Source organism: Pollicipes pollicipes, unplaced genomic scaffold (genome assembly GCF_011947565.3).
Source record: "Pollicipes pollicipes isolate AB1234 unplaced genomic scaffold, Ppol_2.1 Scaffold_2294;HRSCAF=2690_pilon_pilon_pilon, whole genome shotgun sequence".
Taxonomy (NCBI): domain Eukaryota; kingdom Metazoa; phylum Arthropoda; class Thecostraca; order Pollicipedomorpha; family Pollicipedidae; genus Pollicipes; species Pollicipes pollicipes.
The window spans coordinates 54,276-75,414 of record NW_023596085.1 but is presented as its reverse complement, the minus strand read 5'-3'; the positions used below and the strand labels follow the sequence as shown (position 1 = coordinate 75,414).

The window sequence follows — 21,139 nt, the reverse complement described above, 5'->3', positions numbered from 1 at the left end:
AAACATCTTCAAGATAAATGATCACTAGGATCTGCTTCGAACAATAGATCCTACTAAACCGCGTTTTCTAGGGCCAGTACCCTTGCCAGATTCGTTGTTGTCAACGCGCTTGAACATTTCTATGATGTTTTTGTGTAAAATTGATATTTATTTGTAAATGAATGGATGTCATATGAAATGTACACATTGCATTCATAAATGGGCTGTGATTGCCCATTTATATTCGCACTGCAGTACCTACATGGAAGGAAATGTGCAAATAAGGTAAGGTGAGAAGGGCAGGAGGCCATGAATTTTGCTGTTGCTGTGCTGTGGTCTTCCTAGGCGTTGGTTAACTTACAGATTCATAATGTCGGATTGTTAAGTAAAAAGGGAACGCAGGGAATAATCCAACGACTACCTTCATATGTCCTGAAGTTCTTTCCGAGCTTAGATATGAGCCACGACTCTTTAGTGCCAGAAATTGCAAAACTTACCGGAAATAGTCCCAGTTACAGGAAAATCTGCTATCTTGGACTGAAATGGCGCGCGCTGCATTTACGCCTCCCGCGGTTTGCCACTCACATATGGACAGACCGACGCTGCAGCCAACCTGACAGCACCCCTCTTAAAGCTGCATTCCGATTCCTCAATGCGCGTTCCAGAGTGCTGCTAGTGGGGATGAAAAGCGTCTGCCCCCCCCCCCCCCCCCGTTTCTCGTTCCCACACTATGCTGTTTTATGTTGTGCTCTTTCACACATATGTTTCTAGGTATTTCCGGCTAGAGTTTTCGCAATAAATCACTGATGAATGGATTACCCCATCTCTGTCCGGGTCAGGTCAGAAGCGCATTTCAACAATAATGATGCAGCTCTGGTGCAAACCAGTGCCGTTTCCCAGCTGAAAATGCTTCATTGAATGTGCTAGGCCGAAAAACCCGATTTTGGTGATTTTCAGGTTTAAACCAGACCGCAAAGAACATCGTTACCGCGCCGCCGTAGCGTAAGTGCCCTGTGATTTGGTCCCATGATGACGTCACAGCGTGGACAACCCAGAATGCAGTAATGCGGGGGCTCAGGTGCAGGGAGCTGTTAGCGAGGGCAGGAGGGCTTACGCGTGATTACGGCCGGTCAGTTTCCAGCATATAGATGGAGTACAGCAGAAGTTTAAACGATGCTTGATGGAATGCTCCGTAGAATAGTGATGGCTAGAGGCGTCCCATACCCGATGATTGCCGGATCAATGAAACATCAGCATGTGCTACTAGATTGGCTGATGTACAAAACCCTTTTGAGCATTCAATGACTAGAGGGCGACATTCAGTGGCAAAAGTACCTCTACGTCTGATAATGCCTACGTACCAATAATGTATGCCACCAAATGTGGGAAATGGATTATCTTCTCGATTGAGATGTCACGGTTCTTGAATTATTCCTTCTCGGAGAGGCTTTAACCACCTTGGTTTCAAAAGGTAGCGCCCCATATTATCATGTGGGCATAGCCCACATGCCGGTTTCAAGGATTCCAGGACTCCAAGGCTGACGGCCTCGAAGGCTTCAACGCGAGACCGTGTCAAAACATTGGATGACATGTGAGAGACTACCCCAACAGATGCGGGCAAAATTGCCTTTCGAACGAACTGGGCGGAATAGTAGTCTTAAACAATTTGCTCGGTAAACATTCGGACTAAACAAAATGTAGAGAAAAATAGGAAATGAAAAAGCTAGAATGATGTGGGGGCATGGGCCCCTTCCCCACACCCGCGCCTACACCCGTGGACGTGGGCGTGGGATGCTCTGCACTCGCACCCCCGCTCGCAGCTGCCCTAGCCCCGTTTTAGTTCAGTCATATATTGATTATGCCTAGCTACAGTATTTAATGTTTTTATCTGAGTCCAACATTACCAACTTAATGCAATGAAAATTCGGACATAGATTGCATCGCTTGCGTTGAATACAACGGGGTCAAATCCGGAATTATACCTGATGGAAAATGAAGGTTAGGGCATTTACTTTCAGGAACCGATTCCAGCCGAACGAGTTAAAGGTTGAGGGTAAAACACGTACCCCTCTTTTCCTTCAATCCTCCTCTGACCGCGTGTGTGGCGCCTCAGGAAAAAAGGAAACCATGCTCTTCTCTGCCCCTTCGACTCGCCTTTACACGATCGCGTAGCGCCTCCCTCAGCTAGTTTGTTATCTAGGAGGCATGTCCGTGTGCATTACGTGAACCGAACGGTTGGCTATGCCCCCAAACCTACTGGATAATTACCCCGCTCCTGTCATCACGTGACAGCGGTTGCCCAGTCAGATGGCCGGGAGGTGCAGTCGCGCGAGCGTCCTGGCGGGTGATCCCGAGCGATTTACAGCACTATTTTTTCATTGTTTATTTTATTTTCGTCTAATTTAGCGGCTTTAGGCAAGCCGTTTCAGACCAAACAGCAGCGAATTATTATTAGTTGTTATTGCATTTTACCGTTAGTAACGTATAGACCACCGTGTCCTCTATTGATTCGCACTCCCATCGTCTGTCTGGGGTTTTTACGGTAAATGTTTCCAATTCAAACAGTTTGCCTGTTTTGCGCTTTTAGCCTTAGGCCTCACGCGCCATGGAATCGCGTCCCTAGGACATCTAGCCTGTTTCATGCGCAGCAGGAACAGGCTGCAACTGAGAAGCATCCCTGTCTGAATCCCCTTATGATCGGGTGCGGTTTGGACGCTTCGCCGTAAACAAGCAAAACCGTAACCAAAACACGTAAAGGCTGCGCTAGAGATACAGCTATGTTTGTAGATCGCGCTGATCACCATGGTAGCGCCCGACCCAAATGTTTCAGAAACCGTTTTTAGATATCCCTAAAAAACAGCATCGCACGGTTTTTGTCAGTCAAAGAACGGTAGAACTTTTGGTATTTCGTACTGTTAAGCAAATCTAGAACCACTCAGACAAATTTTGCCACATTTTGCCCCTTTATGAAAATCGCCTGGGTCTGTGTTGAAACTAAAGCACTCAGCCAGTATGCATGGGAAGGGTTTTGGTCCTTATTTCAAGAAAATATCCAGAAGGCTGATAAGTCGCAATTATACGAAGAATGCTTGTCTTTTGCTTTTCTCCGGGTTGACGATAGATGTTTTTGTTTTTTTATTCTGGTTGGATATGACAGCAGCCGCGTGACTTCTTGACGTGACGAAGCGGCTCAGCACTTCTTCCTCGCGATGGAAGGTGGCCTGGAACGGAACAGAGACAAATGCTACGCGGAGGCGAGGACTCAAAAAGCTCGAGTCGAGTTGGTGGTAAGGCGCATGCAGCATTCCCTCGGAGAGGCACTCCCATTTTTTGGGGGCTCTCTTGTCGATCTAGATGCGTTGCTGATCTGTGCGTGGTCGTCACCAACAATGCTTGTATTGTTGATGGCGTCCAGTAATTTTTGGTGATCCATACTCACCACTGCCTCTTATTCGATAAGGGAAAACATTAACAGAGAGGAACGAGCAACGTCCCCTTAAATAGATGCAATGCTTTACCAGCGAAGAACGGCCATTGGAGGACAAAACGTGGGGTATGGGTTCTTGCGGACTGAGTGCATAAACCATACGCTGACGACGCAACATCGCATGACACAGATACCTGACAGACAGCCCTGAAAGAGTTATCTACGCGGGTGGACAAAACAAACAACAGATGCATGCTAGGCCCTCGGAGCGGAAAGATACGGATCATTGTAGGTCGCATGCCATTGAAAGGTCGCGCCCAGAACGAATGGTTCGCGTCGGTTGGATTCGAAACCGACCGACATAATTCACGCATTGGCGCGCGCATGTCGACGCGGTTCATGACAAAGGTATTCACGGCTGAATGCAGTTGTACACGTGCGTGTACCTTATAATCCTTATACATTACCCGATGCCTTTCTGTCGGAACCACGCGGTGGTACAGAGAAAGCTTTTTCTCGGCGAGTCGGCTGACAACTGTGCCCATGTAGCTCCGCATCTGGAAGTAGGGATGGCGGTGGATGCGGGGTCTCCTCTTGGATTCAAGAGGCACAGCTGGGAGCTCTCGCTGGAGCCGTCACCGGTGTGCAGCTGCGACATCCATCCCCCCCCCCCCCCCACGTTTGGCGAGGTCCTCCAAAGTTGTCAAGCACAGACACATGCACGTGAAAGAAGGGCAGTGTGTGCGATGGCTTATGGCATGCTTCTGGCGCCACGATGATATAAATTTTCCATTCAGGGTAACAGCTAACATTGAAGAAGAAATAGGTGTTCTAAAGATGGCTTCATGACACATATAGCAGCTGACCCAATGTGCTTTTGCCTGCCTCTCGCCCTCGCCCTCGCCCTCAGAAGGGCGGGCACTGTTAGAAATTAAACCGTGTTCCTATGGTGTCCCATATGCGCAACTTAAAACGCCGGGCAAATGGTAGATTATAAAAGACGCTGCCAGCACACCCCTAACTGAAAAGAATAAATATTCACTGTCAAGGCATTTAGCAAAGAAGCTCCAATTTTTAAAGAAAATTCACCAAATCCGAATCCGATCCGACCCAAATAAGTTATGCACACCTCTGGTTTTCGCGTCGCAAAAGTGAGATACGATTTCCGTGCAGTACCCAGCAGCATTTCACCCGAGGGGCGAGCTTCGGGTTCACCTTCGGTGTTGATAGGTGCCCTTGCCGAAACCCATGAGATTAAAATAATGCTGATTGCAAGCTCTTTTCGAGATGGAGGAATGCTTTAAATTCGGTGATTGTATGCGTCTGTGCGATGCATACGGGATGAAATGACGTCATGCATTGAAGAAACCTGCATCTCATCACCCAAGGCTACTAAAGTAAATAGATACGCAGATGTGACGTCACCATGGGACTAATAGATACGCAGATGTGACGTCACCATGGGACTAATAGATACGCAGATGTGACGTCACCATGGGACTCAAGTTTGGTAGAGTGTAACATGGTTTTGTTTTACACTATGGAAAGGTTTGTATATGATAGTAACATGTTTAAAAACGGAGATTTCTCACGGTGAACTGGTTGATAATCCTGTTCCAAATCTTTATTTTAATGTCATGTGAATGGATATTGCACGATCCACCTTCCAAATTTTTTAAGACAAATAGATTCTGCGCTCTGCTTCCAAAGATCAATTCTATTAAACCACGTTCTATAGCTCGAGCATCCGGGCCATATTCTTAACAGCCAACGCGCTTGAAGTTTATATTAAATGAATCGGCGATGATTGCTTTATTGTCTTCGTACTGCAGCACCTATACGGAGTGAAATGTAAAAAAAAGGAAATGTGATGAGGGTAGGCGCTGTTGCTGCGCTCTGGTCTTCCTAGGCGCTGGCTCACTTACAGATTCATAATGTGGAATGGTTTAGGTGAAAAATGTGCGCAAGGAATAAAAACCCGACTACCCTAATGTGCTTTCAAGACTATTTCTGGACTGAGAAATGGGCCACGACTCTTTGACTGGCAGAAAATGCAAAACTTGCCAGAAATCGTCCCATTATACAGGTAAATCTGCTATATTGAACTGAAATGGCGCGCACTGCATCTACGGCTTTCGGGTTTAACCACTCACTACCCGCTTAGGGCAGGCCAACCCCGCATCCACCGTGGCAACGCGCCTTCCAAAAGCTACAGAATGTGCTTTCTAACTTCTCAACGCGCGTCCCAGGGTGCTGCGAGCCCGAGTGGCCCGCTGTTTGGCATCTCTACCCCATGTTGTTGTTGTTGCTGTTGTTGTGTTGTACTCTTTTGCACATGCTGTTTCAAAGCACTGCCGGCTAGAGTTCTTCGGAATGAATCGCCTGTGAATGAGCAACCGCATCTCCCTGTTGGGACAGGTTGGAAGCGCATTTCAGCAATAATTTTGCAACTCTGGTGCAAACCAATCCCATTGCCCAGCTGAAAATGCTTCACGGAAAGTGTTAGGTCGAACAAATCAGGTTTGTGGGAATATTGTACATTTATACCAGCCCACAAAGAACAGCGTTTTTACGTCGCCGCAGCGTTGGTACCATGTGAGTTAGTCCCATGATGACGTCACAGTGCACCTACCCAGAATGCGGCAATGCGGGGCTTGCTCATCACGTACTCCGAGCCGGCAGCAGGCCAATGTGCCGGGTTCCGGAAATGGCGCAGAGCGTCCTCGACGAGGATCTTGTGAAAAAGCTTGCGTTCCTAGAAAACGACACTTTATTAGGGTTGGCTATCACAGACACCCGTGCGTGAAACTGCCCCTGCGGCTATCCACACACTGCCCATAATCCAGCATCCGTAGACATATTCGTCAGTGCGGAATAATAGTAAAGTGCGGAGAATGAAGAGAAAATAGTTAAGTGTGGAGAGGGTATTGGCGTATTGACACGTGGCGCTGATATTTTGTCGTTTTCTGCGCCATAGACTCTATATGGCGGGGCGCCTCCGACATCCTCAATCCCCTTCAATCCTGCAATTGTTCGGATCAAGTCACGAAGCCAGACACATGATAACTGCTTCCGAATGGCGATTCCATGTTTCTAGGTGTAAATCTTTAGGATAAGATACGACACAAAATTACAGCATGGTTAGGATGCTCTAGCGTCGCGAAATCCGGACAGCATTATCCATTGTCATGCTCATACAAAATCATCACCCATGCGCTTTGACGGTCTGGAACGAGCGACGTTTTGTACCCACAAATTGCATTAAAGCTCGGAGAGCATTGGTCGGAGAGAAACATTAGTGAAACACTATTGAGCTTTATTGAGACGTCCCAAAAACCGCTAACAGACACGTCAGATAGCCCTACCATGTTACGCGAATATTTCGTGTTCTTTTAAAGATTTCTGCTCGCAGTAGACAGGCAAGCGCCTAAGGCTATGATCTCCGTTCTTGATAGAGCACACAAATAATATATCCAGAGCACAAAGCTGTTGCATCGCTACGCATTGGAAATCAGCGTGCGCCGAGCGTTCACTGCTCTCCAATAGTGCGAAACGTATTCGTATTCAAGTGCAAATAAGTTCGCTATGCAGCAAGGTAAATGCGACTCATAACCTACGGCGTGATGAACTGCAACTGTACATGCAGCTCTCTCAGCGTGGTCAGCATTTGGTTCTCCATGTTCGCTCAAAGGCTTTTTAAGGTGACAGCACAAGCAGCACAGAAAATGTGGCGTGGCTGGCGTGAGCTTTCGAATACCTCGATGTGGGAGCGCGAAGAACTCAGCTGCCTAGATTTCTAAGAACTACTCTGGGCCAAGAACTTGCTTTGAAGGCCATTGCTTACCTCCAGAAATTCGGCGACGTGAAAGTTGACGTCTAGTGGGCAGTCCATGGTCTCATAAAGTCCACAGATGGTAGCTTGATTGTTTGCTAAGCACTGTTTCACTGTCGGTGACGCGAGGGCAGCTGATCTCCAGTACCCCTCAGGATCGCCTTCAAGCATGCGTCTGCCCACTAGTCATACCACAGGCGCTGACTAGGTGTGACCGGGGCTCGGACATATCGGACGTGTTGATTACTCGCCTGCTGGTCCCCTCTGAGGACCGGGTATCCAGTTGACAAGGCGCGAAAACGCTTGTATGAATTATAGACATGTGATCTAGTGCCTGTGGGCAGTTGCGAGGGACTTGGGCTGTTTATGTCTTCTTTCGAGAAGCATTGTGTTAAGGAGCAGCCATTGGCAGTAAGGCCTTGGCGTTATACAGCTCTCACGGGCACTCCAAGCCTCTGCCACACTGACGGCAGCTAAAAACCCAGGAGAAAATAAGCCAGCACGCACGTTTTTGATAATGACATTGAGAATCAAGATTCAACAATTCTATGATCCTATCCTCCTGCTGCTATCTCTACGTATTTTGTGCGGAGGCACGCTGGGGTCGCTTGATCTAAACCAGATTTAATGGTACATATTTTGTAAGTTATCTCCACTTTTTGTCTGATGAACGGCGAACGCATCTTGTTCAGGTCAAGTCCTATCATAGTGGTCAGATTAGCACTTTTTCATCCCTCCTCTCCTCTCGAGAACTAAGCGCACGACGATGGGGTGGAAAGTGGTGTTGCAAAGCCCGTGGAAAAGAATCGAATGTTTGCTAACAAGGGTTGTCTGTTACGACCTGTGATCTTACGTCAGGTCAAAGAATAACGGTCATTTGCTAGAAGCTAGGAAGGCGTTAATTTCTTTCTAGGAAGTGTCACCTCATAGATCTCACGCTGAGTTATCGAGCTTCCATATACCAGCAGGCAAGTCTCCAGGCAATCCAGTGAAGCCTGTGCCGTGTGCGGTATCGTCCCGTGCTACTGGAGTCACTTCTCGTCCCGACCGATCCCTACTGGAGTCACTTCTCGTCCCGGCTGATCCCTACTGGAGTCACTTCTCGTCCCGACCGATCCCTACTGGAGTCACTTCTCGTCCCGGCTGATCCCTACTGGAGTCACTTTTCGTCCCGACCAATCCCGCAAAGTTGTCCAGGGGGCCGCCCAGAAGGTCATCAGAGCGTCATCAATGTCGCGCTCTGCTGTGGTGTTGACAGGATCCTTGTTCTCACCCTCAAGAAAGCATCTTGTCTGCAGTCATGAACTGACAAATGTAAGATCAGTGATGACTGCCACTGTTTTTATCATGTTTTGCCGTTGGTTAATAAGATGTAAAACCGAACGGCTTCGGCCGCTGCGAATGCCACCAGACATCGGGCGCCGTGTTAATCTGCCTTATGAACAGATTAATGGTTTCATAAACACAAAAATAAATATTCTAGCTTTACTCTCCCAGTTCATCCGCCAGATTCCATCCCTACTTCGCAGTGCTTTAAGCGCTGATACGTTCTTGTCATCAGTCTTAAACCCGTACACGTGAAATATGCGCCCAGACTACCTTCCAAATGTAAGCTTTGATGTCATGAAGCGTTCAGAGATACTCCTTTCGGAAGTGTCATCATTTTTGTCCACTCGTTGGCCACGGCTCGCTATTAGCTGCTGGGGCGACGTTGCGCGACTTACGGAGAGTGTAACGCCTGGAGTCGAGGTTCTTGTTGTCAAAAGTTGCGAATGCACATGCTCAAAATTACGTCACTTAACATGTAATATTAATCGATTTGAGTGTTAAAAGGTAATCATTTCAGAAACGTTTTTATTATCGTCCACTTGTGGACCACGGCTAAAAGTTGGCCGCTGAGCTAACGCTTGGCTTGTTATGGAGACTGCAACGCCTGCTGTCGATGTTTTTATTGTTAAGATTTGCGTGCGCGCATGTTAAAGAACCACGTTACATCCACTGTATCACTTATCGATTCTGACTGAATGGTGAACGTTTACAAACAAACATGGTTTGGCCATGTGAATACAGATTGTTGACGACTCGATCTACAATCAAATTTTCATACTCAGATTTGGATCAAACATATTGATCTAATCTACCTTCGCCATGTCCGTAATGTCTGCAAAACTTGGATAAAAAAATTCCGACAAAGCTTCTGAATCCTATCGGTTTGGAAGCGGTCCACTAAACCAAGGTAAATTAAGAACGCCGGTGATTTGTTCCATGCGGTCGTTCAACGCATTATGTCTGCAGTTCATTCGCTTCATAATACAGACAGAATTGATCTCACGGTGGCTTCTGGTTTCCGCTGTGGCTGTAATGTAAAAATAACAAAGAAACCGTATCCCTTGTTAACAAGTAAGATGTATCCGGGGATTTTTGGATGAGTTGACATAAGAAGGGCTTTTGTCAACCCTGTGCTTCCCCTTGGCAAGGCTTTGGCTACGCCCCTGCCTACAAACAAAGGCAGATCAAGTGGTCTATGTTAAATGATGGGAAATGAACTGTCTGTTGGGTCAACTCATACGCAACGTAGGCTTCCCGAAGAATGTTTTTCTGCGGTGGTGTGGTGTAAGGGAAAATAATTCGGAAAAAGCTACTGTTGCATGCGTCCACCATATGTTTCACACAACAATTAGTAGTAACACTGATCCAAAAATATGCAACAAAGCAGCCACACGATCGATTCGCAGTCAGTCATACGGGAGACAGCCGGACCAGGGCGGTGGTCGCCGACGGCGGACGTGAGCAGGGCCCAGATAAGGAACATATGGCAGACGGGTCTTCATTTTCTCGCTTGGTTTTTAAAAAGAGAACCTCCAATTTATGGTTTTTGTCACTGTTTTTGGCAGTTTCAAGCTTCCGAATTTGTTTCCGCCGAAAATGCTGTGACAAGTATTATGTCTTCAAAAGAAGCCAGCAAAATGAAGACGCTTGAAACATCTATCGCACTGTGAGCCAGAAATCCACTTTCAAAACTCTCACCATCCTATGTCCAAGCCGTACTTTGGCATCTACTCTGTGAAGGAGGTGCCTCCTCAATGACGCAAAATTCCCACCCGCCCGTGGAATTTCTTGGGAAGCTGGGTGCCTTATTTGCCGAATGACGTAGATGAGTCGAATAGGCACGATTGTGCACTGGTGAGAAACATGTCTAGATTCATATTTAACATAGCAATCGTGACATTTGAATACAGAGCGATAACAACCTCCACCTCTATCCCCCCCCGTCCTGGTCATTGGGCTGCCTTTGCAGAAAAAAGTTCCTGAAGTACGCACTTGCTTGCCCCCCTCCCCGCCACTTTTTGAAACGTTCATACGCCTATGCATTGAAGGACGCCTTAGACCAACAACTCAGCGACAAATATGTGCAACTGAGTTGTACTTCTCAAGACTGGTCTTGGCCAGCGGTGCTATTGTGTCGAGGTTCGGCGCCGATCTGCAGGCGAGCTTATCACTCAGTTTGTCATATGGCCATTAGTTTCGTTGTGTTACGGCGTTGTTTAGTGTAGTTTTCTTGAACGTAAAGTAGCTTTGTGTTGAAACCAACGCTGTCATCAAATTATGAATTAGCAAAGTTCTAATCACACCATAAGAACGAGGCAAATTACAACTGAAGAAGGGAAATCCAGATGCCCAATTATGCGACACGACGAACATACTCAGCCGCTCTGGTTTGTTCTGATTGAAAAGCCTAAGTTATTGATCGTGATAAAATATAAAACAAAAAATGTGTTACCGTGCCTTTATTTTTACCTACCAACTGTGCGAGAAGATTTTTGAGGCTTGACTTCTAAACACTATCATAAGGCTTGCCAGTTCTCTGTTTCCAACCACGCTTGGCGTTGTTTACAACTATGCAGCCTTGCTATGCGCTAGGCAAAGGACATACTCGAATCGAAAGCCGGGACAGGAGTGCTGGAAGTGTGTCAGCTGGTTAGCACCGGGTATATAAGCGGGCATGCGCGGCTCCTTCCCCACACCAGGGGTTGAGGTCTCATCGCGGTCAGGCAAGAACGCAGGTGAGGAGGCGGAGCGGCGTCGGCAGGTGGCGCTAACCCGCGTCCGGCTTTGTCAACCCCGCTCGCTCGGCGGTGTGGTGTAGGGCGCCTGCGTGCCGGTATGCTCCTCACTGGCGGCGAGGTCTGCTCGTGTCACTGGCTGCGGGCCGTCCCTGCGACAGGCGCTGAGCTGGCGTCAGTCACCGTGGTATGGTGAGCTGGCATCAGTCACCGTGGTATGGTGAGCTGGCGTCAGTCACCGTGGTATGGTGAGCTGGCATCAGTCACCGTGGTATGGTGAGCTGGCGTCAGTCACCGTGGTATGGTGAGCTGGCGTCAGTCACCGTGGTATGGTGAGCTGGTGTCAGCCGCCGTGGTATGGTGAGCTGGCGTCCGTGGTATGGTGAGCTGGCGTCAGCCGCCGTGGCATGGTGAGGTGGCCTCAGCCGCAGGCATGTGCTGAGACAGATTAGTTGAGGTGCATTGCAATGGTCAGAACAGAAGCTAAACCGTACACGATGTTATACGGCCCGGTGCTGTGCGGCAGAAAATCGTCGAACTCATCAGTGTGCGCAAGAGCACACCGACATCATCGTTTGATATGGATGCAGTCAGTGCGTACCGACGATATGTCTTAGCTTCAAGCCTAAATGCTCACTCTTTTAAGAATTTCCAGGCATATCAAGGCGTGGAAGAAAATTCAACACACTGTGAACGGTTGGGAATAAGGCTTTGGGGTGAGATATCTAGTAACTTTCCTTGACCCTTGTACCACCGACGTGCGAAGCTAGCTACCACAAAAGTATAGTATGTGACGCAGGGTCAGAAAATGGCCCATTCTAATTGCGTCGCAAGCTTCGTTGTCCCAGCCCTTCCTGAATATAATTGGCGCATTACAGCTTCGGATTCCGAAATGAAGGCGATCGTCTGCATTGTGCTGGCTCTGTCAGCCGCCGTGGCTGCCAATGAAGGCTTCTATCCTTACTCGGTCCAGCGGACGCCCGACGCCTTCGACAACTACAATCGCAACCACTACCAGCCGGTCAAGCATAGCGGGTGAGTCACTTTGTGCACTGTCACACTTCGGTGCTTAAGTTGTCGTCGCAGGGTTATCGGAAATACGACCGCTGTCGCTGAGCATCTCATGATAGTCAGAATGTGCCTTTAAATGCTATTACCGTGCCTTCTCGGAGGTGCACTGTGGTGGAGGTGTCGGCGTTACTCCACCTCCGATGTGGACGCCCTTCTCGGGCGACATGTGTTGGGCGATAACGTCTGTGTAATGGTCGAGATGCATACAAGAGTATTAAAGTAGTGTGGGTGAGGTACAAAATGGAGGTACATCGCCGCGGAGATGAAATAGCAACACACCAGCGCCACCGCCATCTGTTGCCAGACAGGAAAGCATTCAGAGATCTGTATCAAGAGCATGCTAGAATTACGTGTTCCGTTTCGAAATGGCTTTAGTGATCGACACCTCAAACTTCTTCAGTAGCTAAAGAGCAAAATGCTGAACAAGGCATATCCATCTAAAGGGTAGATCAAAACGCGACCCTCGAGACATCAGAATCACTGCATAACTGCAAGCTTTGTGCGAGCGAAAACCATAACCGGCGACTTGAAACATGGTTTGAACGCTTCTTCCCGTAATACTCGCTTAGAAAAAGTTTGCTTGTCATTGTCTTGAGCACTGATGTCGTTTGGCAAGTTGATTCCCAATCTTCTACATATTATGATTAGGAAAACCTTTTGGCGTATCCACCTGTGCTCCGGGTTGTCTGCAGCGCAGCACCGTGCATCTGGGGTGAGGATGTGAAGCTACGGCTATTGCTCATTCTTGTTATTTTATTTGCCGTCTAAATATATTCAGAGCATCTGCATGACTAAAGGCCACACAGCTAATGCAATGAGCTCAGTGCAAAGGAAACCAAAAACCTGGTTCTCAGGGGCGTCACTTTGTATATTTTCGAGAGGCCTGGCCCTCCCCTCACCGACTTGAGCCCATCAATACTCTTCCGTCCCACCCTTTCCAATGTATAGGAGCAAAAAATGGAACGCTGTGCTAAAGAAATGTTGCGAATGTCTCCGAACTTCTGTTGTATTTGTGAAATTTTTCTGTACGCTAGACGCTGAAACACAACACCACCAACATCATGTTCATTCTGTGGCAAATAGCAAATGTACGGCCGTCCCACAAGGCACTACATTCCGTCTGATAGTCCAATTTGTTGGAGCGTCTGTCTTCCTCTTCGTCTTCCTGTGGCAGGGTGGGTTCGAGAGACGTATCGATGAGAAAATTTACTTAAAAGGCTAATCGTGTTTTCTAGAGCAGTCTTTTCCATTTCTAGAGTAGCCATTTCCAAATTTCCTGATATAACAGCGGTCAATTGGCTCTCAGTCAAAGTCGTGCAAGATACCATAACGCAATCAAACAATGACATGTTGAGAAACATAACTACCAAACAGCGAAATTGCGTTGTCCAGAGCAATCTCTTATTTAAACGTATACCAGAAGTTACAAGTGAGCTTATGTCATTAAATTTGATGCACGCTTCAATACCTTACTTGGTGGGGCATTCTCTCTGAAGGGAGTGTTCCACATTTTTATAGGGTGTTAAACTGAAATAGCCATCTTGAAGATCATTCTGTACAGTTCACAGCCCCGCCCTTCTAACACGTATGCCCCTCAAGATTCTTAACTACACGCCCGCCAAGATGTGCAGACTTGTTCGAGTAGACTATTTCGGCGTCACCCAGGCATCCATGACGCCATAATAACGTCATTCCAATGCTGCCACTCCGCTGCGCATACAGCGATCAGCACAAATTTTGCGTTTCTACATGCGTCTTTGGGCAACCAACATAAACGACGTGAAAAATAATGCTGACGAATCCCGGTTAGTTCGTCAGATTTCATGACGTTTGTGGCGCAGAAACGACACATTAATAAACGCGTTTTGATACACATGGTTGGCTTGGGCATCACGGCGGTATGCGCCATTGCAGTCTGGTCATGCTCGCAGAGGTAATGTTTGGGCGTTGTTGGCTAGATTTTGCCTGTTTTTACTTAACTATTGTGCTTTATAACACACTTGCATGAATAATGAGCTTAATCGCATGGAATTATGAGCTCATACGCAGTAGCTTTCCTCATATGCAGTTAAGAAGCTAGGGGGCTGCTGGGCTGCTAGTGAACTTCGAAAAGAAGTGTACTAAGATCAGTGACGAAAAGTGATGCATAAATTTATGAACCGAGATCATTAGCACACATAATGTTCACATGCAAGCTGCAAAAAAAAGATTATGTCCACTGCATTGGACGCTTAAGGGGTGTCAATTTTTGCAAATTATGGGGGCAAACCAAAAGCAAACCGACGTCCGGATGTAGCCCACTTTATTTGTATTTAGCGCTATATTTGTGTTTAATATTTGTATAATCTATAAAAGTATTTGATTTCAGCAGTATAGAAGTCATGCAGGACTAGATCTAGGGAGTAAGCACTAGATGCACGCGTCTCTTCTGATCGGCACATGCAGGTGACCCTTTAGAGGTCGCTGTAGTGCGCCGATGGCGCACTTCTATGGCGGTCATTGGAGGTGGCACGAATTTGTGTTATTGGCGACGGGGTTAGCCACGAAGGACTTCGAGAATCCCCATATTCCACGGCTTTTCACTTTAACTTCACAAACCATTGCGTGTCTTATGACGCTATATATGTGAAGTTCATTGCATCGTTTATCCGCTCAGCTGTTACGATTTGTACCTCGTGGTGAGAGCAGCCATGACTATTCAGTATGAGTGGTGCGAGACGCCACTACGCGGAAGGATCAAAGGAAATAGGTTATGTTGTGATCGTCTTTCACCCACATTTTTTTTTGTAGCATTCCGGCCAAAACCATTGGGAGACAAGTCACCATTGGGGGCCCAACTCAACACTGGGAGGAGGTGGGGGGGGGGGGGGGGGAAGGGCCAGGACCCGCACAAAAGAATAGAAATCGACACCCGTGCGGTGCAGTACCAGTGAGACATTCATGGAAATGTATTTCACATGATGGACGTTTTCATAACAGATCACATCGGTAATTATCAATACCACAGACGTAACAACAAGCTCCTTGCGTCTTTTCGCAGAGTTAAGAATTGCTTATAACCGCAAAAAATAACAACAACGAACTGGCGAAACCAAATAACAACGCACAAAACAAGCAGTAATCAATTGTTCGGTAGAAATCGGCCAAAATGACAAGCACCTTCCTACGTAACAGTAAGAGGAAAAAGCCCATGTCACATCATTAATACCACGTGAATGGCCGAAGTAATTTGATGCGGTCCGGTAAATGCCATGTAACAGTTCTTGTGTCAACAGGAGGGGAAAACATCCAAGCTTGACTTCAAAACCCATCCGTCCGTGCTAGCGGCGTCACAATGGTGGGATCGCGCGTGGGAGGGGGCGGAGGAGGCGCATCGCAAACATCTAGAAAGCACCTTTCAAAAACGTTGGAAGCTACGGCTCACAGCCGCAGCAGGAGCCCAGATGAACTGTCTGAAGGGGGGGAGGATGCATTAAACTGCGGAGCGAATTAAGCGAGCTTCTCTGGTCCAGTTCATGATCAGCTTTCAGACGAGAACACAAGAACATTCGAGGCTGGGTTGCGTTATGCAGTCCGCCAAGCAAGATGAACACCGCCCGGATGAACACGAAAACTAAAGTGCTGATGGGCTCTTGAAATGGCGTGCCCAGTTGCTAGATGTCTGAGGATTACTCCGTAGTCTGCCAGGAGTCCTCGAAGTCCCGCACCAGCTGGTCCATCCAAACCGACTGGCTGTCCTCCCAGTCGTCCGTGTCCAGACCTCGGCCGGATGAGTTGATGTTGGCGATGACGAAGGCGAGTCCAGTGGCGGCTATGATACCGGCGACCACGACCCCAACCACGGCGACTGCCAACACCGACAGCGGGATCACCGAAACGGCCATCCGCTATTGCAACAGGCCCGCAGTGAAAGGACCAGAGGTCAAAGAGTTCGGGCGTGCACTTCTACAAAAAGCGGCTCTGCAACCGCGCAACGTACCGTTGTGCGGTCTGCGTCATAGTGTTGCTTCCTGCACCTTCCATCGCTGTTAGCAGAAGTAACAAACTTCACCATACAAAGTTGCTAGCAGAGTTACTAGTATATCCAATGCCTCCGTTTAAACGAGGATAAGGGGTGTCTCACCGGGACCACCAATTCCTCCCAGGCCTTCGAGGATTCCCTGGCGCCGGTTAGCTCCAAACAGGCGGTCCAACAAGCTGAAACATCCCAGGCATGTCATCACATTACCACGTCAGTGATGCCCCTGTGTCTTGATGGCCTTTTGGATTGCGGACAATTCTTGGTAACGTTTTATTTCAATTCTAACTGAACTTGGATCTCGACAAGTTGGCCCATATAAATTGAAATATACACATTGGACGCTAGATGGGCAAGACTTTTCAAGATTTTGGTCTTTAGATACTGACGAACTTTGATGTGCCAATCACCAAAAGCCATTTCGAAACGCAGCACATCCTTTAAACAGGCTCTTTATGCTGACATCTGAATGTTTTCCTGTTCTGGCAACAGATGGCGGTGGTGCTGGTGAGTTGCTATTTCATCTCCACGGCGATGTACCTCCATTTTGTACCTCACCCACACTACTTTAATACTCTTGTATGCATCTCGACTATTACACAGGCGTTATCGCCCAACACATGTCGCCCGAGAAGGGCGTCCACATCGGAGGTGGAGTAACGCCGACACCTCCACCACAGTGCACCTCCGAGAAGGCACGGTAATAGCATTTAAAGGCACATTCTGACTATCATGAGATGCTCAGCGACAGCGGTCGTATTTCCGATAACCCTGCGACGATAAATTAGGCACCGAAGTGCGACAGTGCACAAAGTGACTCACCCGCTATGCTTGGCCGTCTTGTAGTGGTTGCGATTGTAGTTGTCGAAGGCGTCGGGTGCCCGCTGGACCGAGAAAGGATAGAAGCCTCCATTGGCAGCCACGGCGGCTGACAGAGCCAGCACAATGCAGACGATCGCCTTCATTTCGGAATCTGGAAGTGCAGTCGGCCAATTAAAACGATGCTGATTGAGGAAGAGCTGGGACAACGCCGCTGCAGTGCAACTGAACTAAGTCGTCTCGGCACATGTGTGCGGTCTGGTTTACTCAGGGCAGTTCTAATAGCCCAACATGCATCGTAAAACTAATTGGTTTCCGGTACGGTATGCGCAAAAAAGCAGTGTCCGTGGATGACCTCTGCACTTTGTGACACCGTTATGATCGTTAAATGTTTTCCACATCCGTGTGTCAGCGTAGGTGACACTGACAGCGGCGCGTCAGCCCAGAGGCCTGCGGTCCAGGACGCCTCAGTATTAGAGCGGCGCCTTACGTGACAGAATGACGCTCAGTCCAGGTCATACCACGGCGGCTGACGCCAGCTCACCATGCCACGGCGGCTGACGCCAGTTCACCATGCCACGGCGACTGACGCCAGGTCACCATGCCACGTCGGCTGACACCAGGTCACCATACACTGGCGACTGGCTCCCGCTCACCATGCCACGGCGGCTGACGCCCGCTCACCATACCACGGCGGCTGCCGCCAGCTCACCATACCACGGTGGCTGACGCCAGTTCACCATGCCACGGTGACTGACGCCAACTCACCATGCCACAGCGACTGACGCCAGCTCACCATGCCACGGCGGCTGGCGCCCGCTCAGAGCACCTGGCCAGACCACGCCGCCACCATCCGGCAGTGTCAGCGGCGCACGGGCGTACGGCGCGCGCCGTACACCACACTGCCGAGCGAGCGGGGTTGACAAAGCCGGACGCGGGTTAGCGTCACCTGCCGACGCCGCTCCGCCTCCTCACCTGCGTTCTTGCCTGACCGCGATGAGATTTAACCCCTAGTGTGGGGAAGGAGCTGCGCATGCCCGCTTATATACCCGGTGCCAACCAACTGACACACTTCTAGCACCCCTTGCCTCGGCTTTCGATTCGAGCATGTCCTTTGCCTGGCGCATAGCAAGGCTGCATAGTTGTGAGCAGCGCCAGGCGTAGTTGGGAACAGAGAACTGGCAAGCCTTGTGGTAGTGTTTAGAGGACAAGCCTCAAAAATCTTCTCGCATACATGCTAGCTAGATTAAGGGCACGGGAACACATTTCTTTTACATTTATTTCTATAACAATCAATAACTGCGATCTTTCAATCAGAACAAACATGAACGGCTGAGTGTGTTCGTCGTGCTGCATCCTTTGATGTTTAGATTTCTCTTCTTCAGTTGCAATCGGTCTTGTTCTATTTGTGTGATTGGAACTTCGCTAATTTATAATTCGATCTGAGCGTTGGTCCCAGTGCGAAATCAGTTTACTTTTGAGATAGCTAGATTACGCTGTAACACAACGAAGCTGATGACCAGATGACAACCTGAGCGAAAAGGTCACTGTCCGCTTACAGATCGGCGCCGAATCTCAATTACCGCCGAACAATTACCGCCGGCTGAGACCAGTCTTGAGTAGTACAACTTAGTTATAGATATTTGTCGGTAGGTTGTTGGTCTAATGCCTCTTCCAAGGACACCAACGTAAGTACGGGTTATGCCGCGGGTCACGTGGTATGGCTGCGCAATATGGCAGCCGCCCTAAATCTGCTTCGTTTCCTTACCTCTAATAATTCGTCGGAAGCGCGCTTTACCGGCTGCGAAGTAGACCAGCATCTGTGCAAGATTGCCAACTTTTATTTGACGGTGACAAGGATTATATTCAGAGTATCGTTTTGTGTCTACGTTTATATTTTTCGGTGACTCTACAGCTAGCTTGCAAGAACAACGGGACGCAGTGCTTTGGGCATCAAAGTTCAGGCCACTGGAACTACTTTGTCGAAAATACATGGGATGGAAGCGATAGAAAGAGGGCGAACATTTTCCAAACATGTTCTGTTCGCTCTGCTTGATTGTTGCAGTGTATTTTTTATAAGTAGTTTGGGTGTCACACAGAGTCGCCCCAAGGTCATAAGATCACTATGTGCTCCATCGGCTTAAGATTATATTTCTTTGAGTACCGCGACTTCTCGAGCGCAGGCAAAACGCAGCTGAGCACACGAGCGTACGCCCCACCCCGTCCTCCCTCTCCTATTGCCGCCTTACCCTCCTACATTGACATGGATGTGTACGAAATATCACATCGTGCCAATGATCCTTGAAGAATCTTGAAAAATGTCATCTTTTCAGACGGGTTGCTTTTTCAGTTTTTTTCGGGGGGGGAAATTTCAGGTTGCTTTTTTCGCGCAGCTCTCAGATACCAAAGAAAAACATGAAGGCATAGAAACCTAAATGCTCCCTTCCTTTTCACTTGGGAAAACGAGGCTCAAATAAGGAGATCACGTGCATGAGGACTTAGATTAAGACTCAATCACATTCACTTCGCACATTTAAACTTATTTAATGTTAACGGTACCCCAGCTTGATCATGCCCGTGCCCACTCCTCCCCTCAAAAGATTTTGTGAAACTAGAGCACTCATGGAAATCCATGCTCATAAACATTATTAGACATTGAACACATTGCTGGATATCCGTTCACGAAGCACCAGGATCTAAACCATCTTAATTAAACAAATGGCCTGCATTCCAAGTGTAATTCATGTACCTTGCATGAGGACTGACGTAAAACCGGGATCCCAAGTTATCCCACGAGAATATACACTGCACGGGATTCGGATCGGTTGGTTGGTTGGTTATCTGGGCCTGAGGGCACACCGACTGCACGTTCATGCAGTGGCCATGGATGCAGACATGCCTCACAGTTCATACACTGGCACCTCCCCTTATTTCTTGGAATTACGTCGGTTGTAATCTTTTAATGACCAAGTCATTAAATACGATATCGCACCGTGCCGAGCGTCACTGTCTTATCATTTCGATGGTCCAGTGGTCTGCGTACAATAATACCGGCTTAACATTTAAAGACATACAAATTGTGTACGTTGATATGAACAAAATCATCAGCATTAACATGCCATGGAAGTGTATTTCTACCGACAGCACACACGTAAGCAGATACGACGCATTCTGTCCAAATCAGGTATGACTCATCCTGTCCAAAGAACTTTTCACAAACGCAGTAAGACAATATTCACATGCTGTACAGCCACAAAGGAGACCGCACCAAGCACGGCGATGTGCAGCTTCCCGTCCTCAGGCGCACAACTACTACCAAATACTTCTACCAAACTACCAAATAAACTGCCAAAATCTTGTTTAAACTACCAAATACGTCACCATGAGACCATCAAACCCATCTTCAAACACCATCATCACACATCATCGCACCAAGGCATCACCGCATCCACACCCACAAGCCAGATAAAGACCGCGCAATGTTTAACGGGACTCCATCCCAGCCCTGCGCGCGGCAGCAGCCCGAGCCGGGCCGGTATTCGGGACCGGCATGTAGCGGACGGCTGGGTGCCCCAAGGCGAGCATTGTCGGTTCCTGCGCACGCCATCTCTATTCTTCAATACCATGCAAACACTATATAGATATCTTGCACACTTCCCCAAACACATCCGAACTGAAATGCGTGTAAACTCTGCATTTGGAACGACTAGAAAGGCCTCAGAAAGCGAAGCCCAGTATCCTTTAACCATATCTACATACTGAAAGGCCTGGATACTTCCACAAAGAGGTATCTGATGTACATGCAGTAATCCAAGCGCTGAAATAAGAGAAAACAATCTGCCTAACAACACTTCTATTGCGGGTTGTCTGTTTGTTTAACTATGAAGCTTGCCGTTTCATGATATCAACTTGACATGACATGTTCAACG

General features: G+C 48.1%; 1 protein-coding gene across 1 annotated transcript; it reads right to left on the bottom strand.

The window, feature by feature from the left end:
- Positions 1–15,306: 15,306 nt before the first annotated feature.
- Positions 15,307–18,213, bottom strand: LOC119096980 (uncharacterized). The gene is made up of 4 exons (XM_037219986.1): positions 18,186–18,213; positions 17,214–17,364; positions 16,497–16,570; positions 15,307–16,220 (listed from the first exon to the last, which is right to left on the bottom strand). Exons 2-4 carry the CDS (start codon positions 17,354–17,356, stop codon positions 16,042–16,044), a joined length of 396 nt encoding a protein of 131 aa, XP_037075881.1. The 5' UTR covers positions 17,357–17,364; positions 18,186–18,213; the 3' UTR covers positions 15,307–16,041.
- Positions 18,214–21,139: the final 2,926 nt, after the last annotated feature.